Genomic DNA, 19459 nt, shown 5'->3' on the forward strand with positions numbered 1-19459 from the left:
GTGCTAAGTGCATTTACAGTGTTCTGAAATATCTCCAGAACATTTTCATTTCACAAAACTGAGACTCTATACCCATTAATCAACCCTCTATTTCTACCTCCTCCCACACCAGGCAACCCCCATTCTACTTTCTATGAATTTCACTGCACGAGGGCCCTCATTTAAGTGGATGATACAGTATTTGTCCTCTCGTGACTGGCTCCTTTCACTTCACATCGTCATATCCTCAGTGCCCATCTGTTGTAGCATGTGACAGGATTTCCTTCCTTTTTAAGACTGAATAATATTCCATTGTATGCGTAGACCACGTTTTATTTTTTATTATTTATTATTTTTTTTTTTTGGAGATGGAGTTTCGTTCTTGTTGCCCAGGCTGGAGTGCAGTGGCGTGATCTCAGCTCACCGCAACCTCCACCTCCTGGGTTCAAGCAATTCTCCTGCCTCAGCCTCCTGAGTAGCTGGGATTACAGGCATGTGCCACCATGCCCGGCTAATTTTTGTATTTTTAGTAGAGACGAGGTTTCTCCATGTTGGCCAGGCTGGTCTCAAACTCGTGACCTCAGATGATCCGCTCGCCTCAGCCTCCCAAAGTGCTGGGATTACAGGCGTGAGCCACCGCGCCTGGCCTGACCACGTTTTATTTATCCAGCATCTGTGGATGGACAGTTGTGCTGCCTCTATCTCTTGGCCATTGTGAATAATGCTGCTAAGAACATAGATGTACAAATATCTCCTTAAGACTCTGCTTTCGGTTCTTTTGGGTATATGCCCAGAAGTGGAATTGCTGAATCATAGGGTAGTTTTATCTTTATTTTTTAAAGGCATTTTCATACTCTTTTCTATAGTTGGCTGTAGCACTTCACATTCCTACCAACCATGTACAAGGTTCTGCATCATTGCCAACATGTGTGATTTTGTTTATTTTTTGAGACGAGGTCTCCCTCTGTCGCCCAGGCTGGAGTACAGTGGCATGATCTCGGTGCAGTACAACCTCTGCTTCCCAGGCACAAGCGATCCTCCTACCTCAGCCTCCTAAGTAGCTGGGACTACAGATGCATGCACCACCATGCCCTGCTAGTTTTCGTATTTTTTTGTAGAAATGGGGTTTTGTCACGTTGCCCAGGCTAGTCTCGAACTCCTAGGCTCAAGAGATCTGCTCACCCTGGCCTCCCAAAGTGCTGGGATGCCTGGCATGATTTTTTCATTTATGTATTTATTTATTTAGTAAAGACAGGGTTCCTGCTATGTTGCCGAGGCTTGTCTTGAACTCCAGCGCTCAAGCAATCCTCCTGCCTCGGCCTCCCAAAATGGTGGGATTCGAGGCCTTTTTATTTTTTACAGGAGCCCACCTAACAAGCGTGAGGCGGTATTTCATTGTGGTTTCATTTGCAGCTCTCTGATGGTTAGCAGTGCTGAGCGCCTTTTCCTGTGCGTTGGCCCTTTGTGTGCAGCTCCTCTTTCCTGAGGAGCATTCTGAGGAGCTCCGCCTGGCCTCCACAGTGATCCCTTCAAGGAGGACTTGGCCAACAGGACTGTGGTCCCTGCCCTCACTCACAGCTCTTGCACGATTCTGTGGCCCCCTCCTTCATCTTCCCCATCTCTTCTGGGGGCAGCTGGGGAAAGTGGAGGTTCTAACCTATCACAACCCCCAACCACCTCACACACAGGGGCTGAGACCAGGCCAGGGCTGGCCCCGAAGAAGGAGCCCCTGGGATGGCCGCCTCTGACCACTAAGGGCTGCTGAAGGTGGGGCCAGGGCCATGCCCCCAGTGGATGGGGCTGGATTTTGGTGCAGGGGATGCATTCCTCCAAGAGTCTGCCTTCTCCATTCCTGTGCTGTGTGAACATGGCGGGGACCAGGGCCACCAGCCATGCTCTTGCACCCCCACACACATGTGCCAGGTTGGGGTTCCAGGATATGGTCAGTGGGTGCCTCAGTGGAGAGGGGTCCAGGCAGCCCCGGTGCCTGATGACATCATGCACCTTGCTGGATGTCCTGACAAGCAAAGGCAGGAGCTCCTGGTACCAGGGAGACCTCAGAGGCCCCCTCTGCCCTTCTGGGGATACTGGTCCTCTTTAGACCAAGACAAAATATTAGCTTATCAGAGAAATATACTTAGGGTTTTCTAAGTGCATTTCCCCAACCAGCCAGTCAGCTATCGCCTGTGAACTGGCCATGTAAGTCTCTGCCTCCACACCAGACCCACCGATTGACCCCCGGGGTGGTTCTGCTGGAAGCCTTTCAGGTGGTTCTGATGGAAGTCTGACGACCAGTGCTCTGGAAGTAACCTTAGCCTGATTTGAATTCCTTGTTGGTGTGAACGCTTAACTTTTAGGAACAGGTATATTTATCACAAAGAAATCCAAAGCAATAGGGGAGGTACCTATACTTTCAAAAGGACTTGAATTTATGTAAATTTTAAAAGGGGGTGGGGCTCAGGTGCAGTGGCTCATGCCTGTAATCCCAGCATTTTGGGAGGCCGAGGCGGGAGGGTCACTTGAGTCCAGGAGCTCGAGACCAGCCTGGGCAACATGACAAGACCTCATTTCTACAAAAATAAAATAACACCAAAAATTAGCCGGGTATGATGGCGCGCGCCTGTGGTCCCAGCTACTCCTGAGGCTGAGGTGAGGGTATCTCCTGAGCTCAGGATGTGGAGGCTGCAGTGAGCTGAGATCATGCCACTACACTGCAGCCTGGGCGACAGAGTGAGACCCCTGTCTCAAAACAAAAAAACAGAGGCGTGGGGAAGCAGTAACAAGCACAGGTGTCCTCAGCCCGTGGATGGCAGCGCCCACCTCCACCCGCCAGTGCCCTCCTGCTCCCCTTCCTCCCCCCGGCCACCCCTGGGCATTCCCAGCCCTGCAGCGCCGACGCTGGCGGGGAGGCCACCCGCCCCCAGCGGAGGGCTCCGCGATAGCTGCAGCGGCGGTGGGGGTCCCGCAGACTTTGGGGCCCATGGTTTGAAGGCTGTTCACAGGCACCCCGAGACAGCATCCCCCCTCCGGGCGCACTGGATTTGACATTGCAGGACGCGCTGCTGGAAGCCCCCCAGGCCCCGCAGCTCACAGACCCGGACTCCGCCTCGGGTTCCCGAGGGCGCGGGGAGGCGCTGCGGGACGCCCAACAGGTGCGTGTTATGTCCCCAGGCCCCGCGCTCCGGGCGGAGTAGAGAGCTCGGGAGCCCGCAGCCCGGGGAGAGGGGGCGGGACGGTGCCCCGGGGCAGGGCTGGGTGGCGGCCACCGTCCTCCCGGGCGGGGCGGGCCGCCTCGACGCCGCCCTCCCGGGCGGCCAATGGAGGCCGAGGCCCCGCGCCTGGATTGGAGCGGGCGCGGGGGGTCAGCCAGCCTCGGGGGCCGGGGCCCGGCCGGGGGCGGGGGGCAGGCGAGGCGAGGCGGGCGCCGTCCGCGCGGTTATAAGGCGGGGAGTTCCCTGCGCCGCGAGCCGGGAGGCGCACGCTCGCTCGTACGGCGGCCGCGGCGGCAGGGCGGGGCCGGAGCAGCGGGCGGCGGCGGAGGCGGCCCCCGGGAGCGCTCCTCGCTTCCCTCGGGGTCTCGCTCGGACCTCGGCCACCGCCTGGGATCCCCAGGACTCGTGCGTGCAGCATGGGCGGCGTCGGGGAGCCCGGTCCGCGGGAGGGATCCGCGCAGCCGGGGGCACCGCTGCCCACCTTCTGCTGGGAGCAGATCCGCGCGCACGACCAGCCCGGCGACAAGTGGCTGGTCATCGAGCGCCGCGTCTACGACATCAGCCGCTGGGCACAGCGGCACCCAGGGGGCAGCCGCCTCATCGGCCACCACGGCGCTGAGGACGCCACGGTAAGGAAGCCGTAAGGAAGCCACCCACCGGCGGGTGGAGCCTGGAGCTCGGTCGTGGGCGTGATGTCCCGCTCCACCTGTGGGGCCTTAACATCCTCCCTCCCCTCGCTGACCTTTGACCTCCACGCCGGGACCCAGAGTTGGGGTGGACTAGCCAGAGTCAGATGTGGGGTAGGGAGGCCAGTTCCCTGTGTGGAGGACCCGCAGCTGTCCATGGAGCAGGTCTGCGGGGGAGGAGGGGGCCTCAGAGGTGGGTGTGTCATGCTGCAGAGCCTGTCCTCGGTGAGGGGCTGCCCTGTTGCTCGCAGGTCCCTGTTTCAGTTCTGCGTCCCCATGCTGGGTGCTTGCTGAGTGCTAGGGGTGGGGCAGGGCAGGGTCCCCAGGGGCCGGTAAGGAGCTGCCATTAGAGGCTGGGGGCTGGGCCGGCCTGAGGTCTGTGGCTTTCCCAAGAGCTTCTGTAAAGGGCTCAGGGACAGTGACTCACCTCTTCGGGCTAGCAGCTGCACGTGGGAGGGCTGGGTGGGCCTCTCCGGGAAGCACAGTCACCCCAGGAACAGGCTGGCCCCTGGGGACCCCACCTTCCCAACCCCAGCCCCTGTCTAGACAGGGAGGGATGTAGCCTGGTCCCAGGGTACTGTCTGGCTGGAGTCCGGTGGTGGAGCAGCCGGACCAGCCCCTTTTCCTCAGTTCCCCACCTGGATAATAGGGGTTGGGGCCACGATGCCCTGTCCTGACCATCCAAATTTCTAGGTTGGCCACACTGAGTACCAGGAAGGTCTTCAAGACCCGAGACATGAATTCTGAATGCTGGCGCTTTGGGCAGCAGAGGAGATTCTGTCCGGTCCCAGGACTATCGGTGTCCGTCTTGCCAGGGCCACCTGCTCTCTGCTGATTGCCATCTCCAGCACATTGTACAATCTTCACTGGACTCTTTGAGGAAGAAAGCCCCTCTTTTCCCCTCCACTCCATGAGGCTGAGGAGTGAGAATAAGAATCCTCCTGAAATTCTAAAAAAAAAAAAAAGAGAGAAAGCCTTATCCCTGGGTGCTCAGGGGCCAGACGCTGGCCCGAGGGGACAGCACAGCCGTGGGATGAAGCAGCCCAGGGGCAGTGTTTGAGTGTGCAGGTGTTTGCACGTCTGGGTGAGTGTGGGGGTGTGTGCCTGCCTTTCTGCCAGGGCATGAGGTGAGGGGCACGGCTTCTCCCCATTGGCCTGGCTGAGCCCTGGCCTCCCTTCAAGGAGTCTTGTGGATGCCTGCTCTGGTCTGTTTTAAAAAAATATGTTTTATTTATCATTTATTATTTGTTTAAAAATAGAGACAGGGTCTCACTATGTTGCTCAGGTTGGACTCAAAGTCCTGGGTTCAAGCATTCCTCCTGCCTCAGCCTCCCAAAGTTCTGGGATTAAAGGCATGAGCAACCACTCCCGGCCTGCTCTGGTCTTTTGTAACCTGGAGGACAGTATAGATACAGAAAACTTTACTCCCCGCACCCCCCACCAACCGCTGGAGAGAGAGGAGTCTCGCTCTGTCACCCAGACTGGAGTGCAATGGCGCCATCTTGGCTCACTGCAACCTCCACCTCCCAGGTTCAAGTGATTCTCCTGCCTCAGGCTCTGAGTAGCTGGGATTACGGGCACGTGCCGCTATGTCTAGCGTATTGTATTTTTAGTAGAGATGGGGTTTCACCATGTTGGCCAAGCTGGTCTTGAACTCCTGACCTCGTGATCCACCCACCTCCGCCTCCCAAAGTGCTGGGATTACAGGCGTGAGCCACCACGCCCGGCCGGGATATAGAAAGCTTTTATTTCATCACTCTTTCCTGCCTGATGCCAGGCCCATGCTGGGGTTCCTCCCAAGTGGAATTACTGACTTAACATTTAGCTTGGGATGCTGAGACTTCCATCACACAGTTTTCTCATTGATTCGCAGCCAAGAATATCTGTTTTAAAAACGTCTCAGGCCGGGAGCGGTGGCTCACGCCTGTAATCCCAGCACTTTGGGAGGCTGAGGTGGGCAGATCACCTGAGGTCGGGAGTTTGAGACCAGCCTGACCAACATGGAGAAACCCTGTCTCTACTAAAAAAATACAAAATTAGCCAGGCATGGTGGTGCATGCCTGTCATCCCAGCACTTTGGGAGGCTGAGGCAGGAGAATCCCTTGAACCCAGGAGACGGAGGTTCCGGTGCGCCGAGGTCGCGCCATTGCACTTGGGCAACAAGAGCGAAACTCTGTCTCAAACGAACAAACAAATAAACAAAAAATATCTCTCTGCTCCTTGGGGCTGGGTCCCAGCTCTGCTGTTGGAGGCGCTGAGTGACCCTGAAGCAAAGCAGGCATGTCACGCCTCTGTGCCTCAGTTTACTCATCTGTAAAGTGGGGCGAGCTGGGGCAGACAGTGAGCTGGCTGAGGGCAGGATCATGTCTTCTCAAGTCCATGGCCCAGGGCTGCCATGTAGTAGTTTGTATTCGGTAAATGCTGCTGGCCCCTAAGTATGACTGTGCCCTGCAAACTGCAGTGTACGGTGGGACAGCCCTGCACGGCTACCCCTTTCCTGGGTGTCCTTAGCTGGTTTCGGTCCTATCTGTAGTAGGAAGGGAACACTTTAGGCTGTCTCTTAGCTCCCTCAAGGCCCCACAGCCTGGACTAGAGTTGCCAGAAACACTTGGTCCAATCAGGACAAAGGGACTGAGGTTGCTGGGGCGGAGCAATCAGCCTTTGTCCATGACGGATCCTCAGGGCAGACCAGGGGTTGGGCCAGCCCAGTGCCCTGTGTAGTTGAGCCCAGGCCCCAGGCATCCCATCCTGGGCGGTGGCCTCAGGTGGAGGTGGGGCAGCCAGTTGCCAGGGCTGTGTTCCGGCCATCATCTCTCACCAGCCCCGGCTGCCCATCAGCTGTTCTCATGTCCAGGCAATGAAGCCTTCCTGCCAGGAAATTCCCAGAGTTTCTATGCCATGAAGTCAGCCTGTGACCATCTTGGGACACAAGGCCGGGTGCCCTGGGGAGAGTACTCTGGGCCCTTGGCCAGGTTTGTCTGAGAGTCATAGGCAGCCTGATACTAGTGGAGCCAGCCAGGGAGATGAGGCCCAGCCGCTGCTGGCCATAAGTATACAAGGGCCATGTGCTGAGCGCCTACTGTGTGCCAGGTTTTGAATTCAGTACTTGATTTATTGAAACTGTCTCTTTTAATCCTCAAAGTGCCCCTATGAGGCAGGTGCCATTTGTTGTTATTGCCACTTGACAGATGAGAAAACAAAGGCTCAGAGAGGCAGAGTGGCTTGAAATTCAGTGATTGGTCCGGGATTTGAATCCACAGCCATGTTCTTAAGTGCATGCTATGCTGCCACCTAGCCTGTTTATTTCCAGCACTCATTCGTTCTTCAATGATTGACTCATTAAATCCATCAGTGAGCATCTTATCTGTGTCACGTACAGTTCTCACCTCTGAAGCTGTGAGCAAAACTTCTACAGGGAATGAGTTCACAGCAGAGGGATCAGCTAGAGCAAAGGCTCAGAGGTGGGACCGTGTGTCCTGTGTTCCAGGAATACAGTGTGGCTGCAGCAGAGAGCAGTGGAGAGAGAGCCTGGCAGTGAGGTCTAGAGGCAGCCGGGCTGGCTCATGCTGGATGTTTGTGTCCTCGGAAGGGCTTTGGCTTTATTCTAAAGAGGATGGGGAGCCTCAGAGAGCAGAGCAGGGAAGCCTGGGGAGTCTGATGGACATTTAAAAGGATCCTTAATGGAGAGAGTGAAGGCAGAGCCTTCCAGAAGGGCAAGAGAAGGGAGGATGGAGACCTGCCCTCCCCCAGGGGAGACCACTTAGAAGAGGTAGAGTGTGGCCAGGGCAGAGAGCAGGAGAGGCTGTGGACACAGGCACACTGGTCCAGTACGAGCCATTAGACATTAGATTTAGCTGCATGTTGTCTTTAGAGAGGGAGCCAGCCTGGCCTCGCTCTATGATCTTGGACACATCCTTTCACTTCTGTTTCTCAGTTTCCCCATTAGTGTGATGAGGATGAGAATGCTTGTGTCCTGGGCACACTGTGAGGGTGGTGCTGGGCACCTGGGTGCCTGGTTACCATGGGCAACAAAGCTGTATTCATGGGTGTGGTGAACGCATTGCCCACAGCTCCTCAGGGCAGATGGGTTTCCCAGCAGCCCCTGGTGCCCTTTCGGCTGAAGCCCTAACTGGGAAAATCCAAGTTCCAGCAGACCCCTGAGCCCTCTGCCTTCGGGCCCTCCTTCTAGGCGGTCCTCTGAGCCTGGCCCGAGCTGGAGGAGGTGGTGACCAGTGCTGCGCCGGAGGCTGCATCATAGCAATTGCAGCCAACAGTTACTGACTAGGCACTGTTCTGAGGGGTTTAGATGTGGTAACTGATTGAATTTGCCTAACAACTTTATGAGGTAAGTCCTATTGTTAACCCATTTTGTAGATGAGAAAGAGTTTGAAACTGGGTGGTGTAATGGAACCTTCTTGGGACCCTTGAAGGGTAGGGCCTTCATACTTGGGCCATGAGGGTAGGGTTTGTGTCTGGGTGGGAGCTGGGGAGGGACAGGACTAGGACCGGGCAGATTTGAGGACACGGGAGTTGAGGGGGGTGGCTCCAGAACCACTCCACTCCCTCCTACCACACTGACTGCCTTGAAAGTCCCCTAATGGCCACTCCCATGAAGTGGGACTGCTCTGGGCCTCTCGCAGGCATTTTCTGCAAGGCCACCGCCCACCCATGCCCCTTCCCCAGAGGAGTTGCAGTGCCCTGCCCCTTCCTTGTGGAAGAGTTGGCGTCAGCAGGATACTGCCCCTGGGCGTCCCTCTCGGTCTCTTCCTGCGGGTTTCTGATGAAACAGCCAGGCTCCAGTAGTGGAGCCAGAGGTCAGTGGTGGAGAGAGGACCAGGAGCCAGAGGGTATAGCTGCTTTGGGGCTACTGTGGGGTCAGGGACACCTGTGAGGCCAAACATCCTGGCTGCAAAAGACTTCATATATATGCCCACCCCTCGCCAGGACATTGAGGGGTGCTGGGGGACAGGGATGGCTTCCTGGGGACGTCTGCTTTCGAGTTGGGCTCCGCTACACAGGCCAAATTTGGATGTCCCATGTTTAGAGCTGTGTTTCTTTTGGGCGTCTTTGGGCCTCAGTTTCCTCATCTGTAAAATGGGATATTGATAGTGCTTATGGAGCATGGTGTGCTGGGCATGCTCCTGCTCTACCCACCCACCTGGGAGAGGAGAGAGGCAGGAATGTCCGGGGGTATCCTTTGAGGCATAGCCCTGTCACCCCAACCTCCTACAAAGGCATGAGAAGGCAGGAAGGACAGACCCCGACCACCTGAGCCCTCAGCAGCCCTGCCACACTCCCTGCTTCACCCCCTTCCTGACTGATCTGGAACATTCTGGATTCTTCTAGGGAGTGACCAAAAATCCCTCCCTGCCCTGCTGTGTCTCTGGGGTGGAAGGAGGCTCCCAGCCCCTGCTCTATCCCAGCCTCAGGCTTGGCCAGGACTTAACAGGCAGGCAGAGAAGCAGCTTCTCCACTCTCTTCCCCGACACCTACAGGCCCCTCCTGCAGGCACTTACCTCTAAGTGGACTCTCAGGAGGAGGCGCATCAGGGCTGCAGGGCTAGGAAAGAGCTGGGCTATGGAGCTCTTGCCAACCACCAGGCCCCTTCTAAGTGCTTTAGTGCCACCGACTCCATCCTCCCAGCAGCCTTGTGAGATGGGGATTTGTGGTTCTCAGTTTACTGATGAGAAATACTGATGAGAGAGGGGTGTGGTCTTGTCTGGGGCTCCCTAGCTCCTGGGTAGCAGCTCAGGTTCCATCCTGGGCAGGCCGGCTCTGGGATCCCTCCCCTTACCAGCTGCTGTGTGGGCTTCATGGTGGGGCTGGGGCAGGGCATGAGCTCTTGGGACCAACTGAGCCACTCTAGGCTTCCAGGGACTAAGGCCAGGCCGAGCTGTCTCTGCGTCCTGAAGGAGCATGAACATCACAGAAGATAGGCCTGGGTTCGAATCCCAGCTCTGCCACTACTAACTGTGACCTGGGCAGGTGTCCCTTCCCGCTGAGCCTTCATTTCCTCACCAGCAAAATGGTTCGTGCCCCTGCTTTGGGGGCTGTGGAGGGTTGGCTCTTGTTTACTTGTTCGTACCTGCTGTTGAGCAGCTGCTCTGTGCCGGCCTCAGAGGATGCTGCTGTGAACAGAGCCGGTCGCTGCCTGCGGGAGTTTGTGTTTAGGGGTGCCGTGTTGATTCCAGCGCTTTCACCCAGCTCTGCTTCGGTACCCAGTGAAAGACCTCGAGTTCCGCTTTCCCCTCACTTGGGTGTGTGTGGGGGTTGGGGGGACAGGGCTTGGTGCACATACCCCTGGGTGGATGTTCCTGGGTGCACTTAGGGTGGGTGAGGGTGGGACCTCCCACAATTCTCTGAGGCTCCATTGATGAGGCCCAAGAACCAACCACCCTCCTGCGCCCGCAGCCCACGCTCCCAGCAGCTGGCCCTTGGCTTCTTGAGATAGTGACTGGCCTCATGGCAAGGACCCCCGCACCCCACCTAGGAAAACTGCTGCCTCCCCCTCTGGTCCAGGAGTGGCCACAAGCACAGTTTTTCATTTTTTTCACTTTAAGTTCTGGAATACATGTGCAGAATGTGCAGGTCTGTTACATAGGTATACATGTGCCATGGTGGTTGGCTGCACCTGTCAACCCGTCATCTAGGTTTTAAGCTCCACATGCATTAGGCATTTGTCCTAATGTTCTCCCTTCCCTTGTCCCTCAACCCCCCAACAGGCCCCGGCGTGTGATGTTCCCCTCCCTGTGTCCATGTGTTCTCATTATTCAGCTCCCACTTATGAGTGAGAAGAGACCTGGGCTCTGATCTAACCTCAGTCAAATGGAACTGTGTGACCTTGAAGAAGTAGCTTAACCTCTCTAAGTCTTAGTTTCTGCGTGGCCCCCCCACCCATCCTTAAGGAGAGGCCCAGAGAGGACCAGGTCACATGACCTCAGCCAGTTCCAGAAAAGGCTGTTTGCTGGTCTGTCAGGTTTCAGCCTGAGTCCAGGCCCCTGCCCTACTCGCACTCCCTGACAGCATGAGAAGCACAGCCCTGGGGTGCCCACCCAGCCCTGAGAGCCCAGCCTGCTTCTCAGGGAACTGTCACAGCCCCACCTGTCCCTCCCCCAACTGGAGCCCTGTCAATGGCTTTGGGGTTCTCTGACACAGCGTTGAGGGGGCTCATACCTCCCCTTATCATTGCAAGGGATAGATCTGGCTTGAAGACCCTTGGGTGGGCTTGGCTCTGTCCTCCCTGTCAGTGCCTCGACAGGGCTGGCCTGGGTGAATCAGGACCAACGGGAAAGGAGGCGAGAAGACCAGTCTGGACCCAAGATCCTCATCTCAAGAAGGTGTCCCCAGAACTGACACGGGATGAGAGAGGGAAGGGCTGGGAGGGAGGAGATTCTGGGGCCGCAGCCACAGCTAGCATGTTGTACCGGGTGCGTCTGTGCTTGCCGGCTGCATCTTTGCGTACCTTGTGTGCAAGGCTGTGTTTGGCTGAGTGTTCATGTGGGCCGTGATTGTGGGCATGTTTCTGAGTGATGCCTGCTGGGGTGGGCTGGTGGGTGTGTCTGCATGTGTGTGTGCGCGTCTGGGGAGTCGCAAAGGAGAGAGAGAGACCCGGCATCACGCCGGCTCAGCCTGAAAAAGATAGGACATCCTGGCATGTGCTGCAACATGGATGGACCGTAAGGACACTGTGCTGAGTGACACAAGCCAGAGGCAAAGGGACAAATGTGATTTCTCCCAGATGAGGTTCCTGGAGGAGGCAGATCTGTATGGACAGAAGTTAGCGTGGTGGTTGCCAGGGGCAGGGGGAGGAGAGAATGGAGAATTGGTATTTAATGGGGACCGAGTTTCAGTTGCGGAAGGTGAAACGGTTCTGGAGCTGGATGATGGTGATGGTTGGGTAACACTGTGCATGCACTTAATACCACTGAGCTGTACACCTAAGCATGCTTACAATGGTGAATTTCATGTATATTTTACTACAATTGTTTAAAAATTGGCTGGGTGTGGTGGCTTACGCCTGTAATCCCAACACTTTAGGAGGCCAAGGCAGGAGGATTGCTTGAGCTCAGGAGTTCAACACCAGCCTGGGCAATATGGTGAAACCCCGACTCTACAAAACATATAAAAATTAGCCTGGTGTGGTGGTTTGTACCTGTAATCCCACCTACTCAGTAGGCTAAGGCACAAGAATCTCTTGAACCTGGGAGGCAGAGGTTACAGTAAGCTGAGATCACGCCACTGCCCCCCAGTCTGGGCGACAGAGCAAGACTCTGTCTCAACAAATAAAAAATAAATTAAAAAATTAGAAGCTAGGTGTGGCTCACACCTGTAATCTCAGCACTTTGGGAAGCTGAGATGGGGGGGATCGCTTGAAGTCGGGTGTTTAAGACATACCTGTGCAACATAGTGAAATCCTGACTCTATAAAAAAAACTCAAAAGTTAATGAGACACGGTGGCATGTGCCTGTAGTCCCAGCTGCTGGGGAGGCTGAGGTGGGAGGATCACTTACGACCAGGATTTCAATGCTGCAGTGAGCTGTGATTGCACCACTGCACTCCAGCCTGGTGACAGAGCGAGGCCCTGTCTCAAATAAATTTTTCAGTGTTTTTGTGGGCTGGGCGTGGTGGCTCATTCCTGTAATTCCAACACTTTGGGAGGCTGAGGTGGGGTGGATTGCTTGAGCCCAGGAGTTTAAGACCAGCTGGGCAACATTGCAAACCTCATCTCTACAAAATAATTAAAAATTAGCTGGCCCCAGTGGTACGCACCTGTACCAACAACTACGGGAGAGGCTGAGGTGGGAGGATCACCTGAGCCCGGGAGGTTGAGGCTGCGGTGAGCCGTGATTGCACCACTGCACTCTAGCCTGGGCGATACAGCAAGACCCTGTCTCAAAAAAAAAAAAAAAAAAAGTCACCCAGTGGGGTCAGCAGAACCCCAAGAGTCTTCTTCCCTCCCAGCTTCCCTGTACACCAGCCCCAGCTCCGCAGGTAGCCGGGGGCCCAGACAGCTTCCTGGGGACCCCGCAGCCTTCCCTCTGCCCCTTTTTCTACGAGTTTTGCTGCCCCTGTTTCAGGATTCATGTCCAGAGTGGGTGAGATCTGCACTTATACAGCCCCTCCTCTGTGATGAAGGAGCCAAGTCAGCCCAGGTTATTCTAGAAGGGGCACCCTACCAGCTCCCCAGTCCGCATGCTGCCCTGGGCCTCTAAAAGCAGGCAAGGGGACCCCTAGCAGATCATGTCGGTGTTACCTCTTAGTGGGTGCTGGAGGGACCTGAAGTGCTTTCTTCCCCCAGGGTTGTAGGAGAATGTCCTGGCAGTGACTTCAGGGCCCCGCTGTCACTTCCGTTTTAACCTACACCAGCTGGTAGGCTCATTAGCAAGAGGACAATAGGAGGCCCCCGTCCTCAGTCAGCTTTCTGCAAAAGGTGTTTCCTTTAGCAACCGGGAGGCCTCCCTTCTCCAGACCCGTGGGGACAACACCACCCAGCTGCTGGTTCTATAGTCGAGGCTGCTGTATGGCTCTGGCTAGCCCATTCAGAGAGAGACTCTGAAAGTACAAGGAAAAACATCAGTCCAAGACCTGTGAGCAATTAGTGAGCTGATTACAATACCACGACCACTGGCAGACCCGGAGGGCTACAGGAGCCCAGGTGTGAAGTTCAAGCTTGCTGAACTTCTGGGGCCATTTCCTGGCTGGTCTCTTTCCCTGGCCCTTATCTTTCTTCTGGTCTGTCTTTTCCTCTCACCCTCTTTCTTTACTCTTTCTTCCTTCTGCATTGTATTCCTTCCAGCTATTACACAGAATGGCAAGAATGTTAGATTATTCATTTTATTTATTATTTTTTCTTTTTTGTAAAAACAGAGACAAGGTCTCACTATGTGGCCCAGGCTGGTCTTGAACTCCTAGCCTCAAGTAATTTTTGTGCCTCGGCCTCTTACAGTGCTGGGATTACAGATGTGAACCACCATGCCTGGCCCATTTTATTTACTTAAAAAAATTAGGCTGGGCACGGCGGCTCACGCCTAAAATTCCAGCACTTTGGGAGGCAAAGGCGGGCAGATCACCTGAGGTCAGGAATTAAAGACCAGCTTGGCCACCTGGGGTCAGGAGTTTGAGACCAGCTACTTGGAAGGCCGAGACAGGAGAATCACTTGAACCCAGGAGGTAGAGGATGCAGTGAACTGAGATCGTGCCATTGCACGCCAGCCTGGGCAACAGAGCAAGACTCTGTCTCAAAAAAAAAAAAAATTATATTTTCTACTCCTGCTTCCTGCTTTGTAAGTCAAATGAGTTTAACTGTTCAAGTGTCTTCCTTGCAAACCCCCAAGGACTCAATGTGTGTGGCCCTTGACTGATCCCCCCACCCCATGACCCAGTGATCCTCAAGTTTTCCCACGTACCCTTCACCCACTGCTTATGTTTGTAAAAACGGGGTGAATCAAATGTTTGTGACCGAGATCTTATTCTACATGCAGTGGAAACATGTATGACTTACAGAAAGCTTTTTGAAAAAGTAGAACCTTTCTTCGTGGTTCAAGAAATCGGAGTCTTCCAGGGAGGTCTTTCTGTAAATCCAGAGCTGTAGATGTTTGACCATGTTCAGAGAGGGGCCCTTGTGCTGGGTAAAGCAGATGGAGCACAGCAGGCAATGGGTGAAAAGCAGGACAACCTGGGGCCCTGGGAGGACCAGGGAGGGCCCATGGGCAAGGCGGACCCACTTGGTCCCATGTCTTTGACTATTCATCAGCCGGCTGACTTTCTGTCCACCTGTCATCTGCTCTGCCCATCCATCCATGGTCCTTCCGCCCGTCTCTGCTGGCTGCTACTGTGCTACTCAGCTGTGTGTGTCTGTCTGTCTGCCTGACTGTCTGCTCTCCTTCAGGATGCCTTCCGTGCCTTCCATCAAGATCTCAATTTCGTGCGCAAGTTCCTACAGCCCCTGTTGATTGGAGAGCTGGCACCAGAGGAACCCAGCCAGGATGGACCCCTGAATGTGAGCAGGGCCCTAGGGGAGCCTCAGCCTCTGAGGGAGGGGGATGGCTGGAGGGCTGGGAGATATTGTCACATGGCCAGGAGCAGCTCCCTCGGCATTCGCCCAAGGGGATGCAGGGTCAGGGCTGGGCCTCCCCTCCCCTCCCAGGGGGCAGGCAGTTGAAAGTGAAGCTGTAGGGATGCCCTGAGAAGTCCAGGGCTTCAGATCTGGTTTAGCCAGGCACTCATTTGGATCCCGAGGCAAGCTGCCTCCCTCTTGTCACCTAGCATCCCCATCTATAAGGAGGATTTTAATGAGCTGGTTTCCCTCCTGGCTCTAGCGTCTTACCCACCCCATACCTTCTGGGGGGGGAGAGGCGGCTTTGCCACCAGCCAGTGCTCCAGCTCACACCCCGGGCTGGGTACTCTCGACACTTCATTCCCCTTTGCCCACACCCCTTGGGCCTGGTGCTGGGAGGAGTGACTGGGGCTCCAGGAGAATGGGGGTGGGGAGGAATTTCTTCCTTGGCTGATCGACCCTTCTGCTATGGCAGGCACAGCTGGTCGAGGACTTCCGAGCCCTGCACCAGGCAGCCGAGGACATGAAGCTGTTTGATGCCAGTCCCACCTTCTTTGCTTTCCTACTGGGCCACATCCTGGCCATGGAGGTGCTGGCCTGGCTCCTCATCTACCTCCTGGGTCCTGGCTGGGTGCCCAGTGCCCTGGCTGCCTTCATCCTGGCCATCTCCCAGGTGACCCCGGCTCTGTGTTGCAGCCACCCTAACTGCCCAACAGACGTGGGCCCCCATGCACGCGGGCATTGTGAACATATTTGCTAAATGGACGAATGAACCTATGAAAGGATGAATGGATGAATAAACGGATGAATGAGTGAACAGCCTGAAGGCCCATCACGCGTGTCTGTGGGTCAAGCTGCGTTCCAGATGAGCCGAGAAGTTCCTTCTTTAACAAATCCTGATCAAGCACAGGGCCACTGAGCCACAGGCTGCTGCCCTGCAGCTTCGTGACACTTACAAGCCCCCTCCACTTCCCTGGGACTCAGTTCTCACCTGTAAAAAGAGAACACTGGCCCACAAGGATCTTGAAATGGAGCATTAGCACAGGGGTACCCTGCAAGCTGAAAGGATTCGCTGGGGCCCCAGGCCCTGGTGGGCTCCGTCCTTCCCAACAGCTTCTGACCCTGCCTCTCTCCCCAGGCTCAGTCCTGGTGTCTGCAACATGATCTGGGCCATGCCTCCATCTTCAAGAAGTCCCGGTGGAACCATGTGGCCCAGAAGTTCGTGATGGGGCAGCTAAAGGTGAGGGTGGGGTGGGTGGGCAGCCAGGTGCTGAGTGGCGCTGGGTCTGCCCAAGTGTGTGGGCACAGAGTGGGGGGCACAGCCTGCTCCTGAGAGCCCCCTCCTCCTCCACAGGGTTTCTCCGCCCACTGGTGGAACTTCCGCCACTTCCAGCACCACGCCAAGCCCAACATCTTCCACAAAGACCCAGATGTGACGGTGGCGCCCGTCTTCCTACTGGGGGAGTCATCCGTCGAGGTGGGTGGGGAGGGATGTGGACACCCTCTGGCTGGGCCTGCAGCTGAGGGGGAACTGATGCACTGGGTCCCCACTCTGTCCCTGACCTAGCCCCTGATCTAGCCTCCACTCTGGCTGAACCAACCCCTGCCCCCACGTCTTTCCTTCCCACCTGCCGTAGCTGCTGGGGACGACCAGCCCAGTTGTTAGAATCTAGAATTGCCTTTGACCCTTGGCCCCAGCCAGCCCCGTGACCTTGCCCAGGAGAAGGAGGTGGCCTGGAGAGCTGCTGTCTCCAGCCACTGCCTGTCTCCACAGTACGGCAAGAAGAAACGCAGATACCTACCCTACAACCAGCAGCATCTGTACTTCTTCCTGAGTGAGTGTCCATCTGTCCTTCTGGGATGGGGGAGTGCCTGGGCCTGCACTGTCCTCCCTGCTATCCTGGACCACTCCCCGCCACTTCCTGGGGCAGGGGCATGCCTGTCAAGTCTCCCTTGTCATGGCACCCTCCCAGCCTCTGCAGCCTGTACACACTCTCCCAGCACCATGCCTTTGCCCCAGCTGTCTCCCGTGCCTGGGACACCTTGCAGCCACGGGCCATCACAGCCCTGCTGGGAGCTTCCCCAAGCCCCACGAAGAATTTCTTCCTGCCCTCACACTAGAGTGGTCTGGAGCCCTAGAGTCTTTGGGCAGTTGTTGGGGTGGACAGAGCGAGGACTCAAGGCTGGCCCTGACCTGCGGTGAAGGGTGGTGGGAGGTGGTGGGGTAAGGGCAGCCTGAGGAGGCTTAGACACAGGGTTGGGAGTGATAGGGGTCATTCTAGCTGGACGTGACCAGCACCAACATCCCAGGGACATTCCTGGAGTAACAGAGCCCCTCACTCTGCGGCCCACCCACCTGGGCAGTCCAGCCCCACTCCTGAGCGCTCTCGTGCCTCTTCCTGCAGTCGGCCCACCGCTGCTCACCCTGGTGAACTTTGAAGTGGAAAATCTGGCGTACATGCTGGTGTGCATGCAGTGGGCGGTGAGTGGGGTTGCCCAGGACCCCGGGCATACGGCTGCCGTGGCAGGAGGTGGTGCCTCGGGGGACAGTACCTGCCCATGAAGGCAAACAGGGTGCACATGTGCGTGCAACAGTGGGGCTCACATGTGTGCGTGCAGCAGGAGAGCGAGTGTGCCCGTCACCGTACGTGTGTGTGGGGGTTGAGGAATGGGGGGTGTGTGGGTCTCTCTCGGTGAGGGTGTCTTCCCAGGAGGAATTGCTGGGCCGACTCTGCCAGGCATCTGTGTCCCTGGCAGGGTCTTCCCCAACATACCCTGCGTGACACCTTTGTCACTAAAGTCAGCCTCTTGAGCTGGCAGGGAAAGGACCCTGTTCCTTTACTCAACTGAGAAAACCAGAGGGGGTGGTGGCCTGTCCTGGGCTCTGAGGCAAATCAGGCAGAAGGGTTGGATGCTGAGGTCCCCCTCCCACCCACCAGGCCTCCAGACCTCGGGGCGCCTGGAGACCTCTCGGTATTGCCTCTGCCCTCCTCTGCAGGATTTGCTCTGGGCCGCCAGCTTCTATGCCCGCTTCTTCTTATCCTACCTCCCCTTCTACGGTGTCCCTGGGGTGCTGCTCTTCTTTGTTGCTGTCAGGTATGGCAGGGGGTGGCGAGGTCACACACAGGCAACAGGTGACCCCACTGCACCCCCCAACCAGAGCTCCCCTTTCCCGGTCTGCAGAATGGGGCCAGTGGCACTGCCTCCCTGGCTTGCTGGCGGAATCACGTGAACACAAGCGTGACAGGAGCCCAGGGTCAGTGGGTTTAGGGAGCGTGGCCTGGCTTGTAAGTGGCCCCGTGGGGGTCAGAGCTGCTCTGGGCTCAGCCTCACAGTGGACACTGCTCCATTCAGATTCTTTAAACACTGGCAAGGGGGCGGTGACCACACTCCTATTGTACAGATAAGGAAGTCGAGGCCACTTGGAGACAGCTGCCCTCCAGCCTCCACTCAGGGTGCCTAAGTGGTGAGCTGGACCTAGGGCAGTGCCCGAGCCTCCCCACAGGGTCCTGGAGAGCCACTGGTTCGTGTGGATCACACAGATGAACCACATCCCCAAGGAGATCGGCCATGAGAAGCACCGGGACTGGGCCAGCTCTCAGGTGGGCAGCAGGGGTGGGGCTGGGTGAGGCCCGTCCTGGGTGGGGTGGGGGATCCCTGCTAGGAGCCAACTGGCAAAGGAGGGATGAGGCCCTGACGGGGCCGCCAGGTGGAGGATGGCGGGGTCAGGGATCTGCAGCGGCTTTCTCACCTGTGCCCCGCCGGCTTCCGGCAGCTGGCAGCCACCTGCAACGTGGAGCCCTCACTTTTCACCAACTGGTTCAGCGGGCACCTCAACTTCCAGATCGAGCACCAGTGAGTGTGGGTGCTGGGGGCCAGTGGGAGGTGGGGAGTGGGTCCTGGGAGGGGTCCTGGGAGGGGACCCGTGGGTGGGGCCTGTCTCTGGAAGCCTCCCACTTCAGGTGCCAGCACACGCTCCCCACCCCCAGCCTCTTCCCCAGGATGCCGAGACACAACTACAGCCGGGTGGCCCCACTGGTCAAGTCACTGTGTGCCAAGCACGGCCTCAGCTACGAAGTGAAGCCCTTCCTCACTGCGCTGGTGGACATCGTCAGGTGAGGCCGCAGCCTGGCCCCTCTGCTCTGGTGGCTTCCCCAGGGCCTATGCCTGCCCTTGTCCAGGTCAGCCTCCTGCTGAGCCCCCGGGGCCCCTGAGCCTTTCTGTCAGTGTCCCATGCCCTTCCTCCCTTCCCCAGCCTTCATGCACACAGCGAGATTTTCTGGAACACCTGCTGCAGACTCACAAACACAGCAGCGCCTGCGGTGAGCAGGTCTCTGCAAACCTGCCTCCAAAGGCTGAGGGAAAGAAGCTAACAGATCCAGTTTCTCAGAAAGAAACACTTAATAGGGACTTATAAACAGAAGCCATGTCTCAGGGCCGGGCGCGGTGGCTCATGCCTGTAATTCCAGTACTTGGGGAGGCTGAGGTGGGCGGATCACTTGAGGTCAGGAGTTTGAGACCAGCCT

At 56.7% G+C, this 19459-nt stretch overlaps 1 protein-coding gene across 1 annotated transcript in view; it reads left to right on the plus strand.

Moving 5' to 3' along the window:
* Positions 1–19459, plus strand: part of FADS3 (fatty acid desaturase 3) — a 173013-nt gene that overhangs the window by 151664 nt on the left and 1890 nt on the right. The window contains exons 2-12 of the mRNA XM_050756938.1: positions 3487–3820; positions 14766–14876; positions 15409–15606; positions 16072–16173; positions 16288–16410; positions 16708–16768; positions 17339–17415; positions 17932–18029; positions 18439–18535; positions 18709–18788; positions 18923–19048. Coding sequence (XP_050612895.1) covers positions 3608–3820; positions 14766–14876; positions 15409–15606; positions 16072–16173; positions 16288–16410; positions 16708–16768; positions 17339–17415; positions 17932–18029; positions 18439–18535; positions 18709–18788; positions 18923–19048 — 1286 coding nt within the window. The 5' untranslated portion in view covers positions 3487–3607. The remainder of the gene's footprint in view (positions 1–3486; positions 3821–14765; positions 14877–15408; positions 15607–16071; positions 16174–16287; positions 16411–16707; positions 16769–17338; positions 17416–17931; positions 18030–18438; positions 18536–18708; positions 18789–18922; positions 19049–19459) is intronic.

Source organism: Macaca thibetana, chromosome 14 (assembly GCF_024542745.1).
Source record: "Macaca thibetana thibetana isolate TM-01 chromosome 14, ASM2454274v1, whole genome shotgun sequence".
NCBI lineage: Eukaryota > Metazoa > Chordata > Mammalia > Primates > Cercopithecidae > Macaca > Macaca thibetana.